Genomic DNA, 21,217 nt, shown 5'->3' on the forward strand with positions numbered 1-21,217 from the left:
TTTAATACCGCAAAAGTCTATGTATTATATAGGGCCAAATCCAGCTCACTTTAATCACATGAATGTCTCTATTAACTGAGTTTCTCCTGTGATTAGGGCAAACAGGATCTGGGCCATAATATGCCTGTTTTGGTTCTTGCTTCATTTTGGATATTGACTACAGAGGCAAACATTTTTCCTGGATAGGTCCTCTTGGAGTTTGCCATCTATCCCAGTGATCTGCTTTCCCATTAACAAGTGCATAAGTTCCTAAAGTTAGCATTACACATGTGGATAGAAGAAAGAATAGATTTCTCTGGTGCTGATCTGACTCCCATTAAAGTCTTTCTATTGACTTAAATGGCAATTGTATTGGGCTGTAGGAGAGAGGATATGTTATGTTCTAGCTTCAGCAAAAGGGTCATTTTTTACTCTTTCCATCCTTTATGTGGTTAATGTACCCTTTTTGTGTAAGTAAAAAGATCATAATAGATGCAGTTTCATTAACGGTGAAATAAGTTTTTTGTGTAATTCAAACAAGAGATGCATAATATTATAGGGACTTTAATTTTTTATTAAACTTTGCTCTGAGCCATCTTGTAATTTAACATTGAAGTCCCTATAATTCATTTATATACAGTGGAACTCTTATAGTAAAACTATTTTGTTCTGTGCACAAAATGGCTGTATTCAGAATTGTAATTTGGATATTGTAATACATTGAAGCAACATGGGTTTTAATTCATCTCAAGAATAGACTTGCACTGTATGCATTTCACTGTAAGCAGTTTCAGCAGCAGCATTAAATAGCTGGAAAATAGTTTTGATGTCCTTAATGTTATGATGACACTTCATTTTAATTTTTTTCTTTGCTAATGTAGGGTCTTGGTAAAACTTTGCAAACAATAGCATTGCTAGGCTATCTGAAGCATTACCGAAACATTCCTGGACCACACATGGTCCTGGTTCCAAAATCAACTTTACACAATTGGATGAATGAATTTAAACGCTGGGTTCCATCTTTACGTGCGGTTTGTCTTATTGGAGACAAGGATGCCAGAGTAAGTGAACAACTGAAACGTATTATGCTTCGCATGTCAGAAAGTGGTGTTCCAGGAAATACAATTGTTTGAAGTAGTTTCTTTGGCTTGTGAAAAAATACTGTAGCTTTTAACCATCTAATTGTGGGGAGGTGTTTAGACGCTATGCCAATAGGTGTTATAGGAAATGCTAAAGTAGAATAACAGACAGGGATTTAACTGTAAAGAAATTGATGAACAATGTATCCCACTTGCCAAACTCCTTCCTCTGTTGATTTCACCTTTTTCTGGTGACTACTGAACTTCTGTACTCCCTTTTTCCCTTCAGCTGATTATATTCTTTACTTCTCAGCCTTGTTGTCACCTTCCCTTTGTCTCCTTTCTCTAGTGGTTGCTCTCCCCACCTTTTCTGGGCTTCCATTATTCCTTGGTCCTAATTGTAATGGGATGATGACAAGAGGAAAACTTTGGCTAATAAAGATGGAAAGATGTCTTATTTCTGTTTGACTGGTACCCAACACATGGTGATGGGCACAGTAGAAACATTTAGATTGTAGAATCTCTGAAGGGAACTGGTGGAAGAGCCATTATTTGTGTAATTTAAAACTATACTGGACAGAGTGAATTGGGTGAATTATAACAGCAGCAGCTCTGCTGTAGTTAAGATTAAGAGTTTGCTTACCGTTTAAAAGACAAGTGCTCTAAAATCCATGTGCTGACTTAGTTTGTCTTGAAATTCACTGTGCTTCATGGGGCGTGGCTTAGTTAATGCTCCAAATTTGGGGACATTTGAGCAAGGGGTTCCCAAGATAGAATCACTCTTAAAAACTACTATTTTTAAAAATTGTCTGGTTCTTCTAATTTGTGCACAGACAGATACCTGGGGCTCAAGCTATGGGTTTCCAGGCAGTCTGTCACCACAGTGACTACAGGTATGTCTGCACTTCATTGTAACCCTGTGCTGGAGCCGGGCTGAAGCCTAACTCCCCTTGTGTCTACACTGCAATTGCACTAACCCAGGGCTTTGACCCAGGATCCCAGGAACCCGAAGGGCTAGAGGTCTGGGCTTGAGTTAAGCAGGGACCCAGGGTTTGACCCTCTGTTGCTTTGTATATAGGCACAGCCCTGCTTGGTTCAGGTCCTGAGTCATCTGGAAGTATCTCACAATTCCATGTGACCACTTTTAGTCCTCTCTGTCCGAACAATCTTCAGTCCACTTTGTTGAAAAGGGAAGTCTGTTTCCCCCCGACCCCCCTTGGCAAACTGCAGCAGCTCGGGTCAGCCCATTCTCTTTTGAGCTCTGATCTGCGAGCACACTCTCAGAGAGCCTCCTGGGTTTGTAATGGAGAGCGAACCAAGAAATATCATGAAATCATAAAAAAGATAATATTGTCTGTTTGGTCACTCTCTTGAATTTTGAACTCCCTCTGTCCATCCTCAGGATGTGGGCAAGTGACAGTTGGTGTTGCCCACTCGCCCACATGTACTGGAAAAGGGCAATATTTTAAAGTGCTCTAAAATCTACACACAGACTCTGATTTTACTTTAGAAGTATTTTCAAAGAAACTAACATTAGTTAACCAGAGTGAAAATGAAAGATGGGGAAGTAATTGGGATAATGTAATCATTCTGAGCGAGATCCAAGAAAAACAAGTTGCTTGCAGTGTTGTAGCTGTACTGGTCCCAGGGTATGAGACACACAAGGTGGGTGAGATTATAGCTTTTAATGGATCAGTTTCTGCTGGTGGAAAAGCTCTGTGCATCTCGAAACTTCTTTTCCATCAACAGAGGTGGGTCTATTAAAAGCTATTACCTCACCCACCTTGTCTCTCAGAGTAAAGTAAGTCCTGGGTCACTTGTTCCAGAGACATCCTGATACACAGCCCCCTAACGAGCTGTTCATAATACTTCCGTAGTCTTGTAAGTTTTTTTTTCGTTCAGAGCCTGAGGAATATGGGGAGTTGAAGCTGTGGAGGTGCTGTTGAAGTGGTGCAGGGGATGTGGAGTTTGGCAGTCTACAGAGTGGAGGCTTTACATCATTGCCGACCCTTGGTCCTTCGGGTTGTGCTCTGGCACAGCTACTGAGGATCCAGGACATCACCAGACAATGACCCTTCACAACCATTGTGCTTATGTCAGAGCTTTGATAAAGAATCGGATTTCTAAAAAAGGAGATTTTGTGTGTGTGGTTTTTTTTAAGGTCCCTCGATAAATAGAGGATTGTCCTCAAAAAAGGACCCTTGATCTCTGAAAGCTCAGAAGCAGTGACAAAGTAGATCCATAACTGGGGAACTTAAGCACTTTCTCCTATAGTGACATACTTAAGGGGAAGGGAAGTGGAGCCACCTGGTCCCTCCCCCACAGTTCCTCCTCTATGGCTCCCCTTTCCTCCACTGCATCCCGACTGGCAAATTAACCCAGAAATCATCATTTTCTTTATGCTGCGTCCAGCAGTGGAGAAGGGGCATCAGCTTCACCCTTCCCCCGATGCCATTGTCTGTGGAGAAAAAGGAGAGGCCAGAGCTGTGCAGAAAAGAGAAGAGTTTATATCTGGGTATGGGGTATCTCCCAACCCTTCACACATTCATATCACCTATTTCTGTCCCCCACTTCAAAATGTGACCCACAGTGATTAGACTGGAATGGGGAGCTGAGAATAAGCATGTTGAGTGCATGGCATGTGATCAGTACTGAGGTGGAATGGGGGGCTGAGAACAGGCATGCTTGAACATGCTCCAAGCACACACTGCTAAGACCAGAGTCAGGGCTTGGGAGCTGAGAACAGGCAAACTTGGTGCAGGGCAGAGGCCCACAAGTGCTGAAACTGTGGGAAAGGGGATGAGAATACCCACTCGTGAATTGGAGCAATTCATACCTCTAAAACTATTGTTGCAGGTTGTATTCACTTCTATGAGAAGTTGTTATTCGGCTGAGAATGTTTCACTGACTGGAAGGACTGTTTCATATATGTCTCTGCCTCCTGTGCTGCAAATGCATGTGGACAGCCCCTTCCCCATACATTAGGCCCAGATTTGGGGTAGGGACTCTGCATCTTCACCTTTGGGCTCCTTCCTGCCTCCATCTGCTGCAGGCACTCTTCACAGCCTCACTATCATGCCACCTCCCCATCACCCCTCCAAGCTTGCCAGGGACCTAGAATGATGATTAGGTGTGGGGGGTCTTGGAATAGGGGTGCTCAGATCAGCAGGAGGTGTGGGGATGGTCAGAGTAATGGATACGATGGAGGAGATGGAGCAGCATCCGAGTAGTGCTAGGAGAATCTGAGAAGTTGGGGGGACGTGGAGAGTCGTAGTACAGCGTGTGTGATGGTTGGGGGAGTGTTGTAGCAGCACAAGGTAGAGCGGGGTGGGAAGGAGGGGGTCTGAGTTGATCAGTGATGGGGGGGGGGGGGGCGGCTGCATCTGTGCCCTCCCGTAGCTATCCCTCCTTTCAAAAAAAAAGTCCCATGGATTCATGCTAGTGTCCCTGCACTGTACCTGCATCCTTTCCCTAGCTCTTTAACCAGCAGATCCCATGTGGAAATCTGACTCTGAGGGGAAGAGGGCTGAGAGGGAAGAACTGAGCTATGCTGGAGAGGTAGAAAGATTAGATGATGCAGGGGCAGTGAAGGAGCTATCATGCAGCCAGTGCATTCTGTGGCAGGATTAATGGTGGCCAAGGAGCTGAAGACCGTGGGGGGCGGGAGGGGGGAGAATTATGGGTGGGCAGGGGCTGCTGAGAAATTAAATGTTCCAAAGTTTCACTAGTGCAGTGTTAAGGCTGCCCAGTGGTGCCTGGTGCCCCTCCAGAATACGGAGTGTGACTGAACTTAATTCTCTGAAAGCCTGGAAATACAAAGATAAGGTACATGCCTTCCCTGCAGTGCAACCTCTTTGTGCAGTGCCCCAACATGCCACTAACACACATGCTAGCACTCCTACCTTTACAAATGTCATGGAAAACCTTGGGCATAGAGCACATGAGCACTGCAGGACTAAGTTTGCTATGCTTGACATTAGACAGAAGCTGCCTGTACTCCAGTACTGAGCCTACCCCACACAAACTACTCCATGCTTGTACAATATTACTACCATTTTGCTCTTGTCCTGCAGATTGCTTTTGAGACGGTATATTCATTTTGCCTTGCCTTCACTTAACTCTGGCTAAGCCCTGGCTAAGCCCTGGAGTACGCTACCAGACTGCTGGCAGTCCCCATGACAAGAAGACCCTGTGTACCTCTGCAGATATAACCTCCAAAATTCAATGGGGCATGCTTGGTGTCTTAAGGTACACATGCGTCTCTTGTCATGAACCAGTCACAGCTTTGCATACTAGCTCCAACCAATCGCTCCACCACTAAATGCAGCTACAGCGAATGCAGGTGGAGTGTGTGCAGACAGTGTCGTAATTCAGATCTCTAGAACATAACACAAACACAGCACATGTTTAGCCCTTCCTAATGTCTGTGTATTACAGATTTTAAGGATACAGGGGACCATTAGGTCTTCTAGTCTGACCTTATTAACACAGGCCATAGAATTTCATCCAGCTCTTTCTGTATTGAGTCTAATAACTTGTTTGATTAAAGCAGATCTTCCAGAAAGGCATCCAGTCTTAATCTGAAGATTGTGAGAGAGAGAATCTCCATTTCCCTTGGCAATTTGTTAATCTTTGCACCTCTATAATGGAACCGTGGCTATTGCCAGCCCTCAAGTGTGTGTATGGGGGCAGGGGGTACAGTTAAAGCTGCAGGTAGCTAAAGTTGCATTGCAGGATGTCATGTATCTTAACGGTGTGTCCTGGTTTACATTTGTGTTGCTTTACCTCTTTTTATTTCCTGGTTTTCAGGGGTTTAAGTTTAGCATCCACATTCTAGAAATGCACAAGACATTACTGGGCAACCTTAGCTCTACATTAACCCAATATTTGGGCATTTAATATACAACATGGTTGAAAACACTCCTTCACGTGTCTCTGAAGGGGATGTCTTAGTTAACTATTTCACTGCTGATCACTTAACAGGAAATATTTATTTTAAAAATACATAGTTATGCTTAAGAATAAACACCCACTGAGGTGAATGGGGACGATTTATGCCTTTCGTCTTAACTCCAGCTGCTGATCAGTTTATGCCCTGAAACATAGATTGGAAGCCTTTGTTGTTTGACTTGAATTAGTGTAACTCTAGGTATTCTTTTTCATATGTGGTTAATCTTTTATTTTTTTTACTCGTTAACCTTTTGTTTCAATAATATTGGCAGACATAAGGGGCAGAGAGCTCCAGATAAGTTATGCTCGCTGTTGTTACTTAATATCTATTAATTAATATTATTTTACATTAGGCTGCTTTTATCCGTGATGTTATGATGCCTGGAGAGTGGGATGTTTGCGTTACCTCATATGAAATGGTAATTAAGGAGAAATCTGTTTTCAAAAAGTTTAACTGGAGATACTTGGTGATAGATGAAGCCCACAGAATAAAGAATGAAAAATCTAAGGTAAACTTCAATTTCAGTATTTTCGTAACCTTTGCTTGAGCATTTTGTAGCAAAATATTTTTAGATTTTAAATGTTAGATTATATTCTAGTCCTATTCAAATCCTTCCTGAAGGTCGTTTTTTGAAAATAATAGTTTGATCTTCTGGGGCTTGAATTTCAGAGGTACTGAGCACATGGCGCTCTCAAAGACTTCAGTTGAAGTGATGGGTGCTCAGGATTTTTGAAAATCTGTCCCTTATGTGTTTAAGCCACAGATAACAAATGCTGTTTGTTATTTTTCCTAGCTCTCTGAGATTGTACGTGAGTTCAAGACAACAAATAGGTTGCTGCTGACAGGAACTCCTTTACAGAACAACCTCCATGAACTGTGGGCATTACTCAACTTTCTTTTACCTGATGTCTTCAATTCTGCAGATGTAAGCTGGGGCCTGATATATATTTTCGCTAGCATAATTCTGATGATATATCCTGCAGAGAGGATGAATTACCCAGTGGTTAGAGTGGCCTTGGACTTGAGATATGCAGATTCAATCCCTTCATTTTATCACAGGCTTCCTGTGTAACCATGGGCAAATCTTAGGGCTTGTCTACACTACCTGCTGGATCGGCGGGCAGCGATCGATCCAGTGGGGGGTCAATTTATCACGTCTAGTATAGATGCAATAAATTGATCACTGAGCGCTCTCCTGTCGAGTCTGGTACTCCACCAGCATGAGAAGCGCAAGTGGAGTTGACGGGAGAGTGTCTGCTGTCAACTTACCGCAGTGAAATCACTCTGGTAAGTAGATTTAAGTACATGGACTTCAGCTATGCTATTCACATAGCTGAAGTTGCGTATCTTAGATCAACCCTGCGCAGTAGTGTAGAGAAGCCCTCAGTCTTTTTGTGCCTCAGTTCCCTAATTCCCAGTGGTGTTGAGAAGATAAATACATTAAAGGTTACGAGGTGCTCAGACACTATGGTAGTGGGTGCCATATAAATATTTTTAAAAATCATGGATACAGTGTGTCTCTACTACCTATCATTTTAATTCTGGGTAGAGCCAGTTGAAATTCTTCCTTGCAGAAAGGTTTCATATGGTAAAATACAGTTCTCTCTTTATTCTTAGAGCGAACAGACTGAATTTTTCATGCCAGTTTAATACTGTCAAAATCCACATTTTGGTAGTTTATTTGCAAACTGAGGGCCCAGTTCTGCAAATGCTCAGCTTTTGGCTAGACTAGGATTTAAAGGTGTGATGTTGGTTAACACATGTGAACCAGCACATTTTAAAACTGTCTTGTCTACACTAGACTTTTAAGACATTTCAGGTAGCATGTGTTAGCTAACACCTTTAAATCCTAGTCTGGACAAGGCTTTAGGGCCTGTTTTCCTAAGATTTTGCTTCTTGTGCTACACTTACACCATGCAAAGTGGGTGTAAAATGCTGCTAAATTAAAGTGGATAAACTTAAACTGATTTAATCCTTACTTATATCACTGTTACTTATAAATGTGAGTTAAACCAAGTTGTGAGTCTATGCTGAACATATAATTTGCACAGTAAACTTTATGCTTTTTCACTTAGAATTTACACGTTTTCCTTTCACTACCTCTTCCCTTTGCTTTTTTTCTGTCACTCTACTCATCTTGTTGCTTTGATTCAGTTACTTCCATTCTTCTTGCTTCATGTCTCTATCTGATCTCACTTTTTATGGTCCAATTTCCTTGTCTCTTCCCCTGCTTTTCATTATGCAACCTGACTTGATGCACTATGATAGGCACTCAGATGTTACAGTGGTAGGCCTGGTATAAAATCCAGGAGGGAAAAGAGTAGGCACTTCTGTTAAAAAGAGGTTCTATGTTTTACCAGTGAAGTTATTCAATTGGCTTTAAAGTTTATGGATGCTGTTAAACTTGCCGAGAGCAATGGCCTGTGTCTTCTCTCACTGGTGTAACTCCATTGACTTCATTTTTACATGACAGCGAGAGAATGTCAACAATAATGTAATGAGATTTAACACCCTTGTAGGGGAAAAATGCTAAAGGGAACACCCCCCTCCCTCGCCCCTCCCCGTAGAACTTCAAAAAGGGGAAGCTGGTTAAACAGAAATTTAAAAGACCGTCACAAGGGCGATATGTCTGCAAACTGTGAGGAGACTATTTAAGAACACTATAATAAAGGCTCAAATTTAAACATATACCCCAAATAAAAACCAGTAAGAGGACCCAAAAAATGCCATCATGGCTAAACAGCAGAGTAAAACAGGTGATGAGCGGCAAAAATTCATTTTTAAAAATTGGAAGTCAAATCCTAATGCGGAAAATAGAAAGGAGCATAAACTCTGGAAAGCAAGTGTAAAAGTAGAATCATAGAATATCAGGGTTGGAAGGGACCTCAGGAGGTCATCTAGTCCAACCCCCTGCTCAAAAGCAGGACCCATCCCAATTAATTAGGCAGGCCAAAACAGAATTGGAAGAGCAACTAGCAAAAGACACAAACTAACAGCAAATTTCGTTTTAAGTACATTATCAGCAGGAAGCTTGCCAAACAGTCAGTGGGGCCACTGGACGATTGAGATGTTAAAGGAGCACTCAAGAAAGACAAGGCTGTTACGGAGAAGCTAAATGAATTCTTGCATCAGTCTTTGCTGCGAAGGATGTGAGGGAGATCCCCACACCTGTGCCATTCTTTTAAGGTTACAAATCTGAGGAACTGTCCCAGATTCAGGTGTCAATAGAGGCAGTCTTGAAACAAATTGATAAATGTAACAGTGATATGTCACCAGTACTGGATGATATCCACCCAAAAGTTCTGAAGGAACTCAAATATGAAATTGCAGAACTACTAACTGTGTTATTTAATCTACTACTTAAATCTGCCTCTGTAACATATAACTGGAGGGTAGCTAGTGTTATGCCAATTTAAAAAAAGTCTCCAGAGGTGATCCTGACAATTACAGGCCAGTAAGCCTAACTTCAGTACCTGACAAACTGGTTGAAACAATACTAAAGAACTGAATTTTCGGACACGTAGATGAACATGATATATTGGGGAAGAGTCAACACAGCTTTTGTAAAGGAAAATCATACCTTATCAATGTATTAGAATTCTTTGAAGTAGTCAACAAGCATGTAGACAAAGACGATCCAGTGAATGTAGTTTACTTGGACTTCCAGAAAGCCTTTGACAAGGTCCCTCACCAAAAGATCTTAATTGAAGTAAGTAGACATGGAATAAGAGGGAAAGTTCTGTCATAGATTTGTAATTGGTTAAAAGGTGGGGGGGGGCAAGGGATAGGACTAAACGGTCAGCTTTCACAAGGGAAAGAGGTAAATAGCAAGGTCTCCCAGGGATCTGTAGTAGGACCAGTGCTGTTCAATATATTCATAAAATGATCTGGAAAAAGGGGTGAACTGTGATGTGGCCAAACTTGTGGATGATATAAAATTACTCGGGATAGTTAAGTCCAAAGCTGACTGAGAAGAGTTACAAAGGGATATTACAAAACTGGGTGACTGGTCAAGAAAATGGCAGACGATATTCAATATTGATAAATGCAAAGTAATGCACATTGGAAAACCATATTCCCGACTATATGTACAAAATGATGAAGCCCAATTAGCTGTTACCACTCAAGACAGATCTTGGAGTCTTCATGGATACTTCCCTGAAAATATCTGTTCAATGTATAGCCGCAGTCAAAAAAGCTAACAATGTTAGGAACCTTTGAGAAAGGGATAGATAATAAAACAGAAAATATAATACCACTATATAAATTCATGGTATGTCCACACCTTGAATACTGCATGCAGTTCTAATGGACTTATCTCATAAAAGGTGCAGAGAAGGGCAACAAAAGTTATTAGGGGCATGGAACAGCTTCCATGTAAGGAGATTTGCTTGAAAAGAGACTGGGGGGAGGGTATAGTAGAGGTCTATAAAATCATGAATGACATGGAGAAAATGAATAGGGAAGTGTGTTGTTTGGCCCTTCATGTAACTCAAGAACCAGGTGTCACCCAATGACATTAATAGGCAGCAGGTTTAAAGTGAACATAAGGAAGTACTACTTCACACAACACATAGTCAATCTGTGGAACTTGTGGCCATGGGATGTTGTGAAAGCCAAAAACCTAACTGGGTTACAAAAAGAATTGGATAAGTTCATGGATGATAGGTCCATCAATGACTATTAACTAAGCTGGTCAGGGACGCGACCCCAGACTCTGGGTATCCCAAAACCTTCAAGTGCTAGGAGCTAGGACTAGACGACTGGAGATGGATTGCTGAAATTGTCCTTATTCTGCTCAGTCTCAAGCATCTTGCCACTGTCAGAGAGAGGATACTGGTCTATATGGACTATTGGTCTGACCGAGTATGGCTGTTCTTATGTTCGCATGTGTGTCTGTTATTGAAAGTAAAGATGAAACTGTACATGCTAACAATAATTTGTTTTTCCTGCAGGACTTTGACTCATGGTTTGATACTAAAAATTGTCTTGGTGATCAAAAACTTGTAGAAAGACTTCATGCAGTAAGTAATAGCAGCGATGGTAATATATTATTGCTACAAAATAACTTTAAAACAAAAGTCTAATTCTTGTCTCTTATTTCTCCTCAAATTATGATAAAATGCATTGTGGTAAATGTATATAAATATTTGTATTCTCATTAATTTTAGAATTAGCATATATTTATATTGTTTTTACAGTAGTATCTGCCATAATTTCTATGTCAAATATCTATCAGCATTTCTGTTAGTTTTTCCAAATTTTTATCTTTTATAACATTACTGTTTGCAATAGAAACATCAAAGCTTATTAATCCATAAATAAACTAAGAATTGCAAGGAGTTTTGAAACTATTAATCATGTTGAATTACTGACGTGCTGCATTGACACTAGGGTGAAATCAAGACAGAATTTCAGTTTTATCTGTGAATATTGTGGTTCGTTTAGAATCAAGATTTTAATAATTTTCTTTAGTGTATTAATAGAGGATATTAAAAAAAAAAAAAAGGAAGAGTTCACAACCGGGACTTTGGAGCGGAGCCCGGAGCTGGAGTGCGGAGCACAGCTCCAAAGCCCTGTTCACAACACTTCTATTGTTGAAATTCTATCGTAAGAAATCTTGCTGTTCAGCTCTAATACAGTTACAATGGTATTTTTATTTGATTAGATCTGAGTAACTAGATGTTTAAAAACCCATGGCTCAGATAATTGAAAGAAGGGTCATCCGCTCAAAGGTCTTATGCTTCTTCACTGGCTCAGGGCCTTGGTGCCCCTCCCTCTTCTCCCCACTCTGATGTTGGAGCTGAGTTACCAAAGACTCACCCTGATTGCAGTTGACACAAATGTCTGTAGGGGAGGCTCTGGAGGAGGGGGAAATAATATAACCTGAGGGCTCTCTTGGGAGCCAAAATGAGGAGGACCGTGTTCATCTTCCCTCAACTCTGTCCTTGTCCTCATCCTACCCGCTCTTCTCCCTGACCTGTCCAGTTCCCACTTTGTCTCTAAATGTAGACCTTGAATCCAGAGAGAGGCAGCATCTGCAGTGTTGATCTGAGGGGATGATCTGAACTGATACGTTAGGAAGCATAAGTTCCAGTGTAATGCCTGGGCTGTAGTAACTTATGTATGTCTGATTTAGAATAGTGTATTTTTGGATGTGTCTATTTAGTTGAAAAGAGAAGCCCCTCGTTACATTTTATTCACTCCTTAGATACATAATTCTGAATAAAGTAGAGCCTCACCAGTGAGCACTAGTGAAGGGAACCAGCAGAATAAATTAGTCACATCAGCATGTCTGTGAATGTTGGAGTGATCATTGTGGGGCAGTCCACCCTTGGCCCTGTCCCTCTCGTTGACTAAGCCATGAGAAAAGGCTACTTAAATTGCTGCTATTCTTTCTCCTGCCTGTGGCTACATGGATGGATGTGGGGCTAGATTCCGTCTGTGGCTGTGGGAGTAAAGAGGAACTATCTCACTGAGGCCATATCTACACTACGAAAGTACTCAGATTTTATGGAAGTCGATTTTTGGGAACAGATTTTATGAAGTCGAGTGCATGCGTCCATACGAAGCACATTAATTCGGCGGTGTGCATCCACAGTACCGTGGCAAGCGTCAACATTTTGAGCGGTGCACTGTAGGTAGCTATCCCACAGTTCCCGCAGTCCCCACTGCCCATTGGAATTCTAGGCTGAGCTCCCAGTGTCTGATGGGGCCAAAAATTTGTCACGGGTGGTTATGGGTAAATGTCGTCAGTCAACCCTCCCTCCCTCCATGAAAGCAACAGCAGACAATCATTTTGCGCCCTTTTCCCTGGACTGCCCAAGCAGACGCCATAGCACAGCAAGCATGGAGCCCGTTCAGCTCACTGCAGCAGTTATGACCATTGTAAACCCCTCACGCATTATCGTGCAGTTTATGCAGAACGAGCACTTGAAAAACCAGGCAAGGAGGCGACAGAAGCGCGGTGATGAGGACACGAACACAGATTTCTCTAAAACTGCAGTCCCCAGCAATTTGGAGATCATGGTGTTACTGGGGCAGGCTCATGCCGTGGGATGCCGATTGTGGGCCTGGGAAACAAGCACAGAGTGGTGGGACCACATAGTGTTGCAGGTTTGGGATGATTCCCAGTGGCTCCGAAACTTTCGCATGCGTAAAGGCACTTTTTTGGAACTTTGACTTGCTTTTCCCTGCCCTGAAGCGCAAGAATACCAGGATGAGAGCAGCCCTCACAGTTCACAAGCGAGCGGCAATAGCCCTGTGGAAGCTTGCAACGCCAGACAGCTACCGGTCAGTCGGTAATCAATTTGGAATGGACAAATCTACTGTGGGGGTTGCTGTGATGCAAGTAGCCAACGCAATCATTGAGCTGCTGCTAGCAAAGGTAGTGACTCTGGGAAATGTGCCGGTCATACTAGATGGCTTTGCTGCAATGGGATTCCCTAACTGTGGTGGGGCTATAGACAGAACGCATATCCCTATCTTGGGACCGGACCACCAGGGCAGCCAGTACATAAATTGCAAGGGGTACTTTTCAATGGTGCTGCAAGCACTGGTGGATCACAAGGAACGTTTCACCAACATCAACGTGGGATGGCCGGGAAAGGTTCATGACGCTCGTGTCTTCAGGAACTCTGGTCTGTTTAAATGGCTGCAGGAAGGGATTTACTTCCCAGACCAGAAAATAACTGTTGGGGAAGTTGAAAATGCCTATAGTTTTCCTTGGGGACCCAGCCTACCCCTTAATGCCCTGGCTCGTGAAGCTGTACACAGGCTCTGTGGACAGTAGTAAGGGGCTGTTCAACTACAGGCTGAGCAAGTGCAGAATGGTGGTAGAGTGTGCATTTGGACGTTTAAAGGGTCGCTGGCACAGTTTACTGAGTCGCTCAGACCTCAGTGAAACCAATATTCCCATTGTTATTGCTGCTTGCTCTGTGCTCCACAATCTCTGTGAGAATAAAGGGGAGACGTTTATGGCGGGGTGGGAGGTTGATGCAAATCGCCTGGCCACTGATTACACGCAGCCAGACACCACGGCAGTTAGAAGAGCACAGCAGGAAGTGCTGCACATCAGAGAAGCTTTGAAAACCTGTTTCATGACTGGCCAGGGTACTGTGTGACAGTTCTGTTTGTTTCTCCTTGATGAAAACCTGCCCCCTTGGTTGCCTCTAAATTCCCTGTAAGCCACCTGTCCTCCCCCCTTAGATCACAGCTTGCTTGCAAAGGAAATAAAGTCACTATCTTTTAAAAAAGTGTATTCTTTATTAATTGATTATAAAAATAGGGAGATAACTCACAAGGTAGCCCAGGTGGGGTGTGGGAGGAGGGTAGGAGGGAAGGAAAAGGCCACTTCAAAACTTCTTGAATGACAGCCTTCTGTTGCTTGGGCTGTCCACTAGGGTGGAGTGGTTGGTGCCCAGAGCCTCCCTCCCTGCGTTCTTGGGCGTCTGATGAGGACGCTATGGAACTTGGGGAGGAGGGAGGGCAGTTAAACAGGGGCTGCAGCGGCAGTCTGTGATCCTGCTGCCGTTCATGAACCTCCACCAGACGCTGGAGCATGTCCGTTTGATCCCACAATAGCCCCAGCGTTGCCTCATGCCTCCTCTGATCTTCCTGCCGCCACCTCTCCTCCTGTTCATCGGCCACTTTCCTGTACTCTGCCATTGTGTCCCTCCACGCATTCTGCTGAGCTCTGTCAGTGCTGGGCAACTGCATGAGCTCAGAGAACATTTCATTGCGCGTGCGGTTTTTTTGCTGCCTTATCTGAGAGAGCCTTTGGGATGGAGGCTTGAAACATTTGCAGCTGCTGGAGGAAAAAAAGGGAGTGAAGTATTTAAAAAGATATGTTTTACAGAACAATGGCTATACTCCTTCATGGTGAACAGCACTATTCACATTACATAGCACGTGTGATTTTGTTACAAGGTCGCATTTTGCATGTTACATTAAATGCCTGTGGCTTTGGTGTTAGAGATCACACACGCAGTGCCGGGCAACAGAATTCGGCTTGCAGGCAGCCATGATAAGCCATAGTCTTTCGGCTTCTGCAACCTTCATAACAGGAGTGCCCTCCTCTCCCATACTAAGCAAAGCACGTTGAGTTGGCCATTCAGTGCTGCGGGTTTCCTGTTAACGTGCAGCAGCAGAAACCAAAGTAACCCCCCCAATTCTCTGGGATGATCGCTTTACCCCTCCCCGCTATCCCCGCTAGCCAAACACAAACAGCTCAGTGCCATTCCCCCCCCGCCCCGTGGTTAACTGCGGGGAGGATTTCTTTTCAGCCACAGGCAAACAGCCCAGTAGGAATGGCCACCTCTGAATCTCTCCTTAATTAAATTCCCCTATTTCAATCAGGTTACCATGAACGATATCACTCTCCTGAAGAGAACAGAGAGAGATAAAGAATGGGTGTTGCTTGAGTGCCAGCAAACACCAGCACCGTACGCTGCCAGGCTTTGTCATGCAATGATACCAGATTACTTGCTACTAGCATGGTGTGGTAAAGTGTCCTACCATGGAGGACGGAATAAGGCTGCTCTTCCCAGAAACCTTCTGCAAAGGCTTTTAGAGTACCTCCAGAAGAGCTTCATGGAGATGTCCCTAGAGGATTTCTGCTCCATTCCCATGTCTAGTTGGCAGCCGGTATCAAGTGGAGTGCCCCAAGGGTCGGTCCTGGGGCCGGTTTTGTTCAATATCTTCATAAACGATCTGGAGGATGGTGTGGATTGCACCCTCAGCGAGTTTGCAGATGACACTAAACTGGGAGGAGAGGTAGATCCGCTGGAGGGTAGGGATAGGATACAGAGGGACTTAGACAAATTGGAGGATTGGGCCAAAAGAAATCTGATGAGGTTCAACAAGGACAAGTGCAGAGTCCTGCACTTAGGACGGAAGAATCCCATGCACCGCTACAGACTAGGGACTGAATGGCTCGGCAGCAGTTCTGCAGAAAAGGACCTAGGGGTTACAGTGGACGAGAAGTTGCATATGAGTCAACAGTGTGCCCTTGTTGCCAAGAAGGCCAATGGCATTTTGGGATGTATAAGTAGGGGCATTGCCAGCAGATCGAGGGACGTGATCGTTCCCCTCTATTTGACACTGGTGAGGCCTCATCTGGAGTACTGTGTCCAGTTTTGGGCCCCACACTACAAGAAGGATGTGGAAAAATTGGAAAGAGTCCAGCGGAGGGCAACAAAAATGATTAGGGGACTGGAAGACATGAGTTATGAGGAGAGGCTGAGGGAACTGGGATTATTTAGTCTGCGGAAGAGAAGAATGAGGGGGGATTTTGATAGCTGCTTTCACCTACCTGAAAGGGGGTTCCAAAGAGGATGGCTCTTGACTGTTCTCAGTGGTAGCAGATGACAGAACAAGGAGTAATGGTCTCAAGTTTGCAGTGGGGGAGGTTTAGGTTGGATATTAGGAAAAACTTTTTCACTAGGAGGGTGGTGAAACACTGGAATGCGTTACCTAGGGAGGTGGTGGAATCTCCTTCCTTAGAAGTTTTTAAGGTCAGGCTTGACAAAGCCCTGGCTGGGATGATTTAGTTGGGGATTGGCCCTGCTTTGAGCAGGGGGTTGGACTAGATGATTTCCTGAGGTCCCTTCCAACCCTGATATTCTATGACACGTTAAGACTTTTCCAGTATCTGTACTGGCCACGAATGCATCCCAAGTCCTCAGGGCTACTTAATAATTAAAAAACGCTTGCTTTTATAACATGTATTATATTTAAAAAGGTACACTCACCAGAGGTCCCTTTTCCGGCTTCGTTGGGTTGCGAGGGTATTTCAGTCAGGGTGATAAAAACATCCTGGCTGTCGGGGAGAAAGGTGTGCTGTGTGCTTTCCTCAAGCTTGTCCTCCTCCTCATCTTTCCTGTCCACAAAATCTTCAGGCACGGTGGAGAGTACCCCATCATCGGAGTCCACAGACAGGGGTGGGGTAGTGGTGGCAGCCCCCCATAGGATTGCATGCAGCTCAGCGTAGAAGCAGCATGTCTGGGGCTCTGTCCCGGAGCGTCCGTTTGATTCTTTGGTTTTCTGGTACGCTTTTCTGGGCTCCTTAAGTTTCACGTGGCACTGTGTTGCGCCCCTGCTGTAGTCTCTGTACCTCATGGCCTTGGAGATTTTTTTTGAAATGTTTTGGCATTTCGTCTTTTGGAATGTAGTTCTGATAGCACGGATTCCTCTCCCCATACAGCGATCAGATCCAATACCTCCCGTTCGGTCCATGCTGGAGCTCTTTTTGATTCTGGGACTGCATGGTCACCTGTGCTGATGAGCTCGCCTGGCCAAACAGGAAATGAGATTCAAAAGTTCCTGGGGCTTTTCCTGTACACCTGGCCAGTGCATCCGAGTTCAGAGTGCTGTCCAGAGCGGTCACGTGCACTGTGGGATAGCTCCTGGAGGCCAATACCTTCGAATTGCATCCACATTAACCCTAATTCGAAAAGGCGATGTCGATTTCAGCGCGAATCCCCTCGTTGGGGAGGGGTACCGAAATGGGTTTTAAGAGTCTTTTATGTTGAAAAAAATGGCTTCGTTGTGTGGACGGGTGCAGGGTTAATTTGATTTAACGCTGCTCAATCAGACATAAACTCGTAGTGTAGACCAGGCCTAACAACTTGATCCAGAGAGGCCTATAGAAATGACTTTGATGTAGCTCTCTCTTCTGCTCAACAGCATTTCTTAAGACAGTTAGCACCTGTGCTTCTATACTTTGTGTGGTGATTAAGTTATCTCTGAAGATATAGGAGGGGTGGTTCCCACTTTGCTGCTCTGTGGAGAGATAGGACAGTCATCTGCCCTACATCAGCTGGCCTAAATGTCATAGGGAGCATGTAGGTGGCAGTTTTCTGAATAAGTACCTCTGGGAAAATCTACAGCACCCTTTCTAAAGTCCTTCCCACTCCCTGCATGAACTTAGCTAGCTGTTGGAACCCAGTGGACAGCTTAATTTTTTTACTCAGATGGAGGCTGCATCAGAGCCGGTCTGATGGGGTCACTGTGGGAGCAATATGAGTTGCTCAGAATTTGAGCTGAGCAAATGCTGCAGGATCAAGCCAATTAATCTCCCATTTGAAGCAGTCTTGTATTTATAAATAGTTTGCACAGACATCTTATTTTGTAGGTTTTGAAGCCTTTTTTGTTACGTCGTATAAAAGCTGAAGTAGAAAAGAGCTTGCCTCCGAAAAAGGAAGTAAAGATTTACCTTGGGCTCAGTAAAATGCAGAGAGAATGGTGAGTTATTTACGTTAATGTAAAATTGCTCTAAATTATAACTAATAATAGAGTACTTTATATCAGATTCAGTATATTTTTCTTTTATTTTTTATAGCCATGTCTCTACCACAGGTATGGTCAGCATATAAAGGGACTTGGTTAATTAGAAAAGCACATTTCCACCAGAAATATTTGTATCTGCTAGTTAAAAAAAACCCCACAATATTACTGAAACTAAAAGGAACTAGAGAAAAAATTTTTTTTTTCTCTGTTTTTGTCAAGGCTTTTTTTTAAAAAAAAAAAACTTGTGCATTTAATAAAGTGTGTCTAGTCAGTTTCACTCTTTTGTTGATGCAGGGTGGGCTTATCTTAATTATGTGCTAACATGCTGACTTGATTCTCCTGCCCTTCTTTTAGGGGGCAGCTTACATTAATGTTTTTCCCCAGTACCTGCCAAAAGTGTATTTACAGTAACAGGAGTAGAACTAGATCTAAAATAGAAACATGATGCAATTGTGCAGAGGTGTGAAATGGAGAAAGGGTTTTGGTTATTTTTTTTTTTTTTTTTTAAAAAGAACTTTTTCATCCATTTCTTTTTATGTAGCTTTCAAACATAGTGATGGGAAAACAGGAATTTCTCAAGATCAGACCCAGTTGTCCATCTAATCCAAAAGCTGACAGACAGTGGCCTTAACTGGATGCCTCAGAAGAAATGCAAGAAACCTCATGGCTAATAATTATGGAATAACCTGTTTGTATGGGGAACTTTTTTTAGTCAGATGTTGACTTACATACTGGAGCATAAGAATTTATGTCCCTTCTAATTTTTGTCAAATCCTACATAATGTAACAGTGGATGTTGTCATTATCCAGCTTAAAAAAAACCAACCAAACAAAAAAGCGTAGCAACCCCAGGACGTTTTAGAGATTTACTTGTGTTTTAAATGTGCACAAACTAGAGGCTGTAAACTTCTTATTTATTGCCTGTAAAACTTCAGGTATACAAGGATCCTGATGAAAGATATTGACATTCTAAATTCCGCTGGGAAAATGGATAAGATGCGGCTGTTGAATATTTTGATGCAGTTGCGAAAGTGCTGCAACCATCCATACCTATTTGATGGTGCTGAACCTGGACCTCCTTATACTACTGACATGCATCTTGTCAATAACAGTGGTAAAATGGTAGCTCTGGATAAACTGCTGGCAAAACTCAAAGAACAGGGTGAGTGGAAGCTATAGGACAATAGCTGTATGAATAGTATTAATAACAAATAAAATGGCTCAGTTTAAAAATCATTCCCACTTACAAAGTCGTATTTGTTACAAACTAAAAGGGTTTTGTGGACTTTCTAAGTGGCAGGCAAGGCATAGAGGAAGGGAGAACTTCACAGTTAGGAAATGATGAAGAGGGGTAAGATGGGAGGGAAAGAAATGAAAATAGTTAAGAAAATTAAGAGTGGAATAGGAAGCCATGAAGAGCCGGGCAGTTTGGGAGATGAGAAGGGGATATGTCGGGAGAGACCAGACTTTCTGACCACCTGTCAGGTTAATGTTTGATATGGCTTGTAGGCCAATAGGCTTCCATGGGAGTTGACAAGAATTGGAGAGCCAGGTCCTGTTCAGAGTGCTGTTTTTTGTGGTTGCATAGACTGGCTGGAGTCATAGTAGGCTTGAATAAACTTTTGTATATTAGATTTTGTTCAAGCTCCAAACATAATGGGTCTCTTCCACCACTGCTTTTACATATATTGACAATGGAATTTTGTGTGCTGTTGTGCTGTATGTTTTTGCTGCCTGATATTTTTCTGATTAAAAAACATCACTTAACTGATGGAATGTCGGTACAATATGTGGGGCAGAGAATGCAGAATTTAATGGATTTTAAGTTTTTGGTAGAAGCCCTATTTAAAAAAACCCAAACAAACCGTAAATTCACCACAGTGCATACATGGGAGGGGGACTAGTAATCTCCATCTTTTTTTGAAAAATGGTTCTTGTATGGAGGATCTAGTGTTTCTGTTACAGTCTTTAAGAATAAAGAAAAGGAGTACTTGTGGCACCTTAGAGACTAACCAATTTATTTGAGCATGAGCTTTCATGAGCTACAGCTCACTTCATTGAGCTGTAGCTCATGAAAGCTCATGCTCAAATAAATTGGTTAGTCTCTAAGGTGCCACAAGTACTCCTTTTCTTTTTGCGAATACAGACTAACACGGCTGTTACTCTGAAACCAGTCTTTAAGAATGTTCTTTCATTTCTTCAGTTGCTATCTGGATACTGTTGTATAAATGTAAAAATGACCCTTATTGAAAAAATTGCATAATAGGAGTTTAAAATCAATTATTGAACAATAAACTTACCAAAAAAAAAAATAGAACCGTTTGAATAAACTGATCATCAGTTAGGGAGGAATATTATGTAAACCTGGTACTGTATTTCACATTAATTCTTTCTGTGCACTTAACCTATTCCTGTTTGGTTCTGTGATAAGATTTATATTAAAATTACTTTGTTTTCTGTACCAATCTGTCAGGCTCCAGAGTTCTCATTTTTAGCCAGATGACCCGCTTACTGGATATTTTGGAGGATTATTGCATGTGGCGTGGTTATGAGTACTGCCGACTAGATGGACAGACGCCTCATGAAGAAAGAGAGGTGAGATGTGTTAGCAAGGACTGCTTCATTATTTAAGCTAGTTATTTAGAGTTGGGCAAACCCTGTCATTGGATACCTGCATGCAATTTGAAAGTAAAGTCTCTAGATTTGCCTAAGGACAAACGTAAGGTCTGCTACAGTACTATTAACTCTTTTTTTTTTTTTTTTTTTTTTTGGAAAATCTGAGGAAATATTAATATACTCTGAATATGTTTAACTTTTAGAAAAATAGAAAAGTGGGCTGAAAATGAATAGGTAACCTGATGTACATACTTACAATAATTGGTTGGGAATGTAGGAATTGGTAAGGGAATCGTCAAAAAGA

At 42.7% G+C, this 21,217-nt stretch overlaps 1 protein-coding gene across 3 annotated transcripts in view; it reads left to right on the top strand.

Annotated features, from left to right (window-relative positions):
* SMARCA1 (SNF2 related chromatin remodeling ATPase 1) overlaps positions 1-21,217 on the top strand; it is a 75,127-nt gene that overhangs the window by 17,086 nt on the left and 36,824 nt on the right. For all 3 annotated transcript variants that reach the window (XR_012160976.2, XR_012160975.2, XM_073361262.2), the window contains exons 6-12: positions 861-1,040; positions 6,362-6,517; positions 6,803-6,934; positions 10,965-11,033; positions 18,143-18,252; positions 19,233-19,459; positions 20,771-20,892. Coding sequence is in view for 1 of the 3 variants with exons in the window: in XM_073361262.2 (XP_073217363.2) it covers positions 861-1,040; positions 6,362-6,517; positions 6,803-6,934; positions 10,965-11,033; positions 18,143-18,252; positions 19,233-19,459; positions 20,771-20,892 (996 nt within the window). In the remaining 2 variants the exon portion in view is untranslated. The remainder of the gene's footprint in view (positions 1-860; positions 1,041-6,361; positions 6,518-6,802; positions 6,935-10,964; positions 11,034-18,142; positions 18,253-19,232; positions 19,460-20,770; positions 20,893-21,217) is intronic.

This window comes from Lepidochelys kempii, chromosome 9 (assembly GCF_965140285.1).
Source record: "Lepidochelys kempii isolate rLepKem1 chromosome 9, rLepKem1.hap1, whole genome shotgun sequence".
Lineage (NCBI taxonomy): Eukaryota > Metazoa > Chordata > Testudines > Cheloniidae > Lepidochelys > Lepidochelys kempii.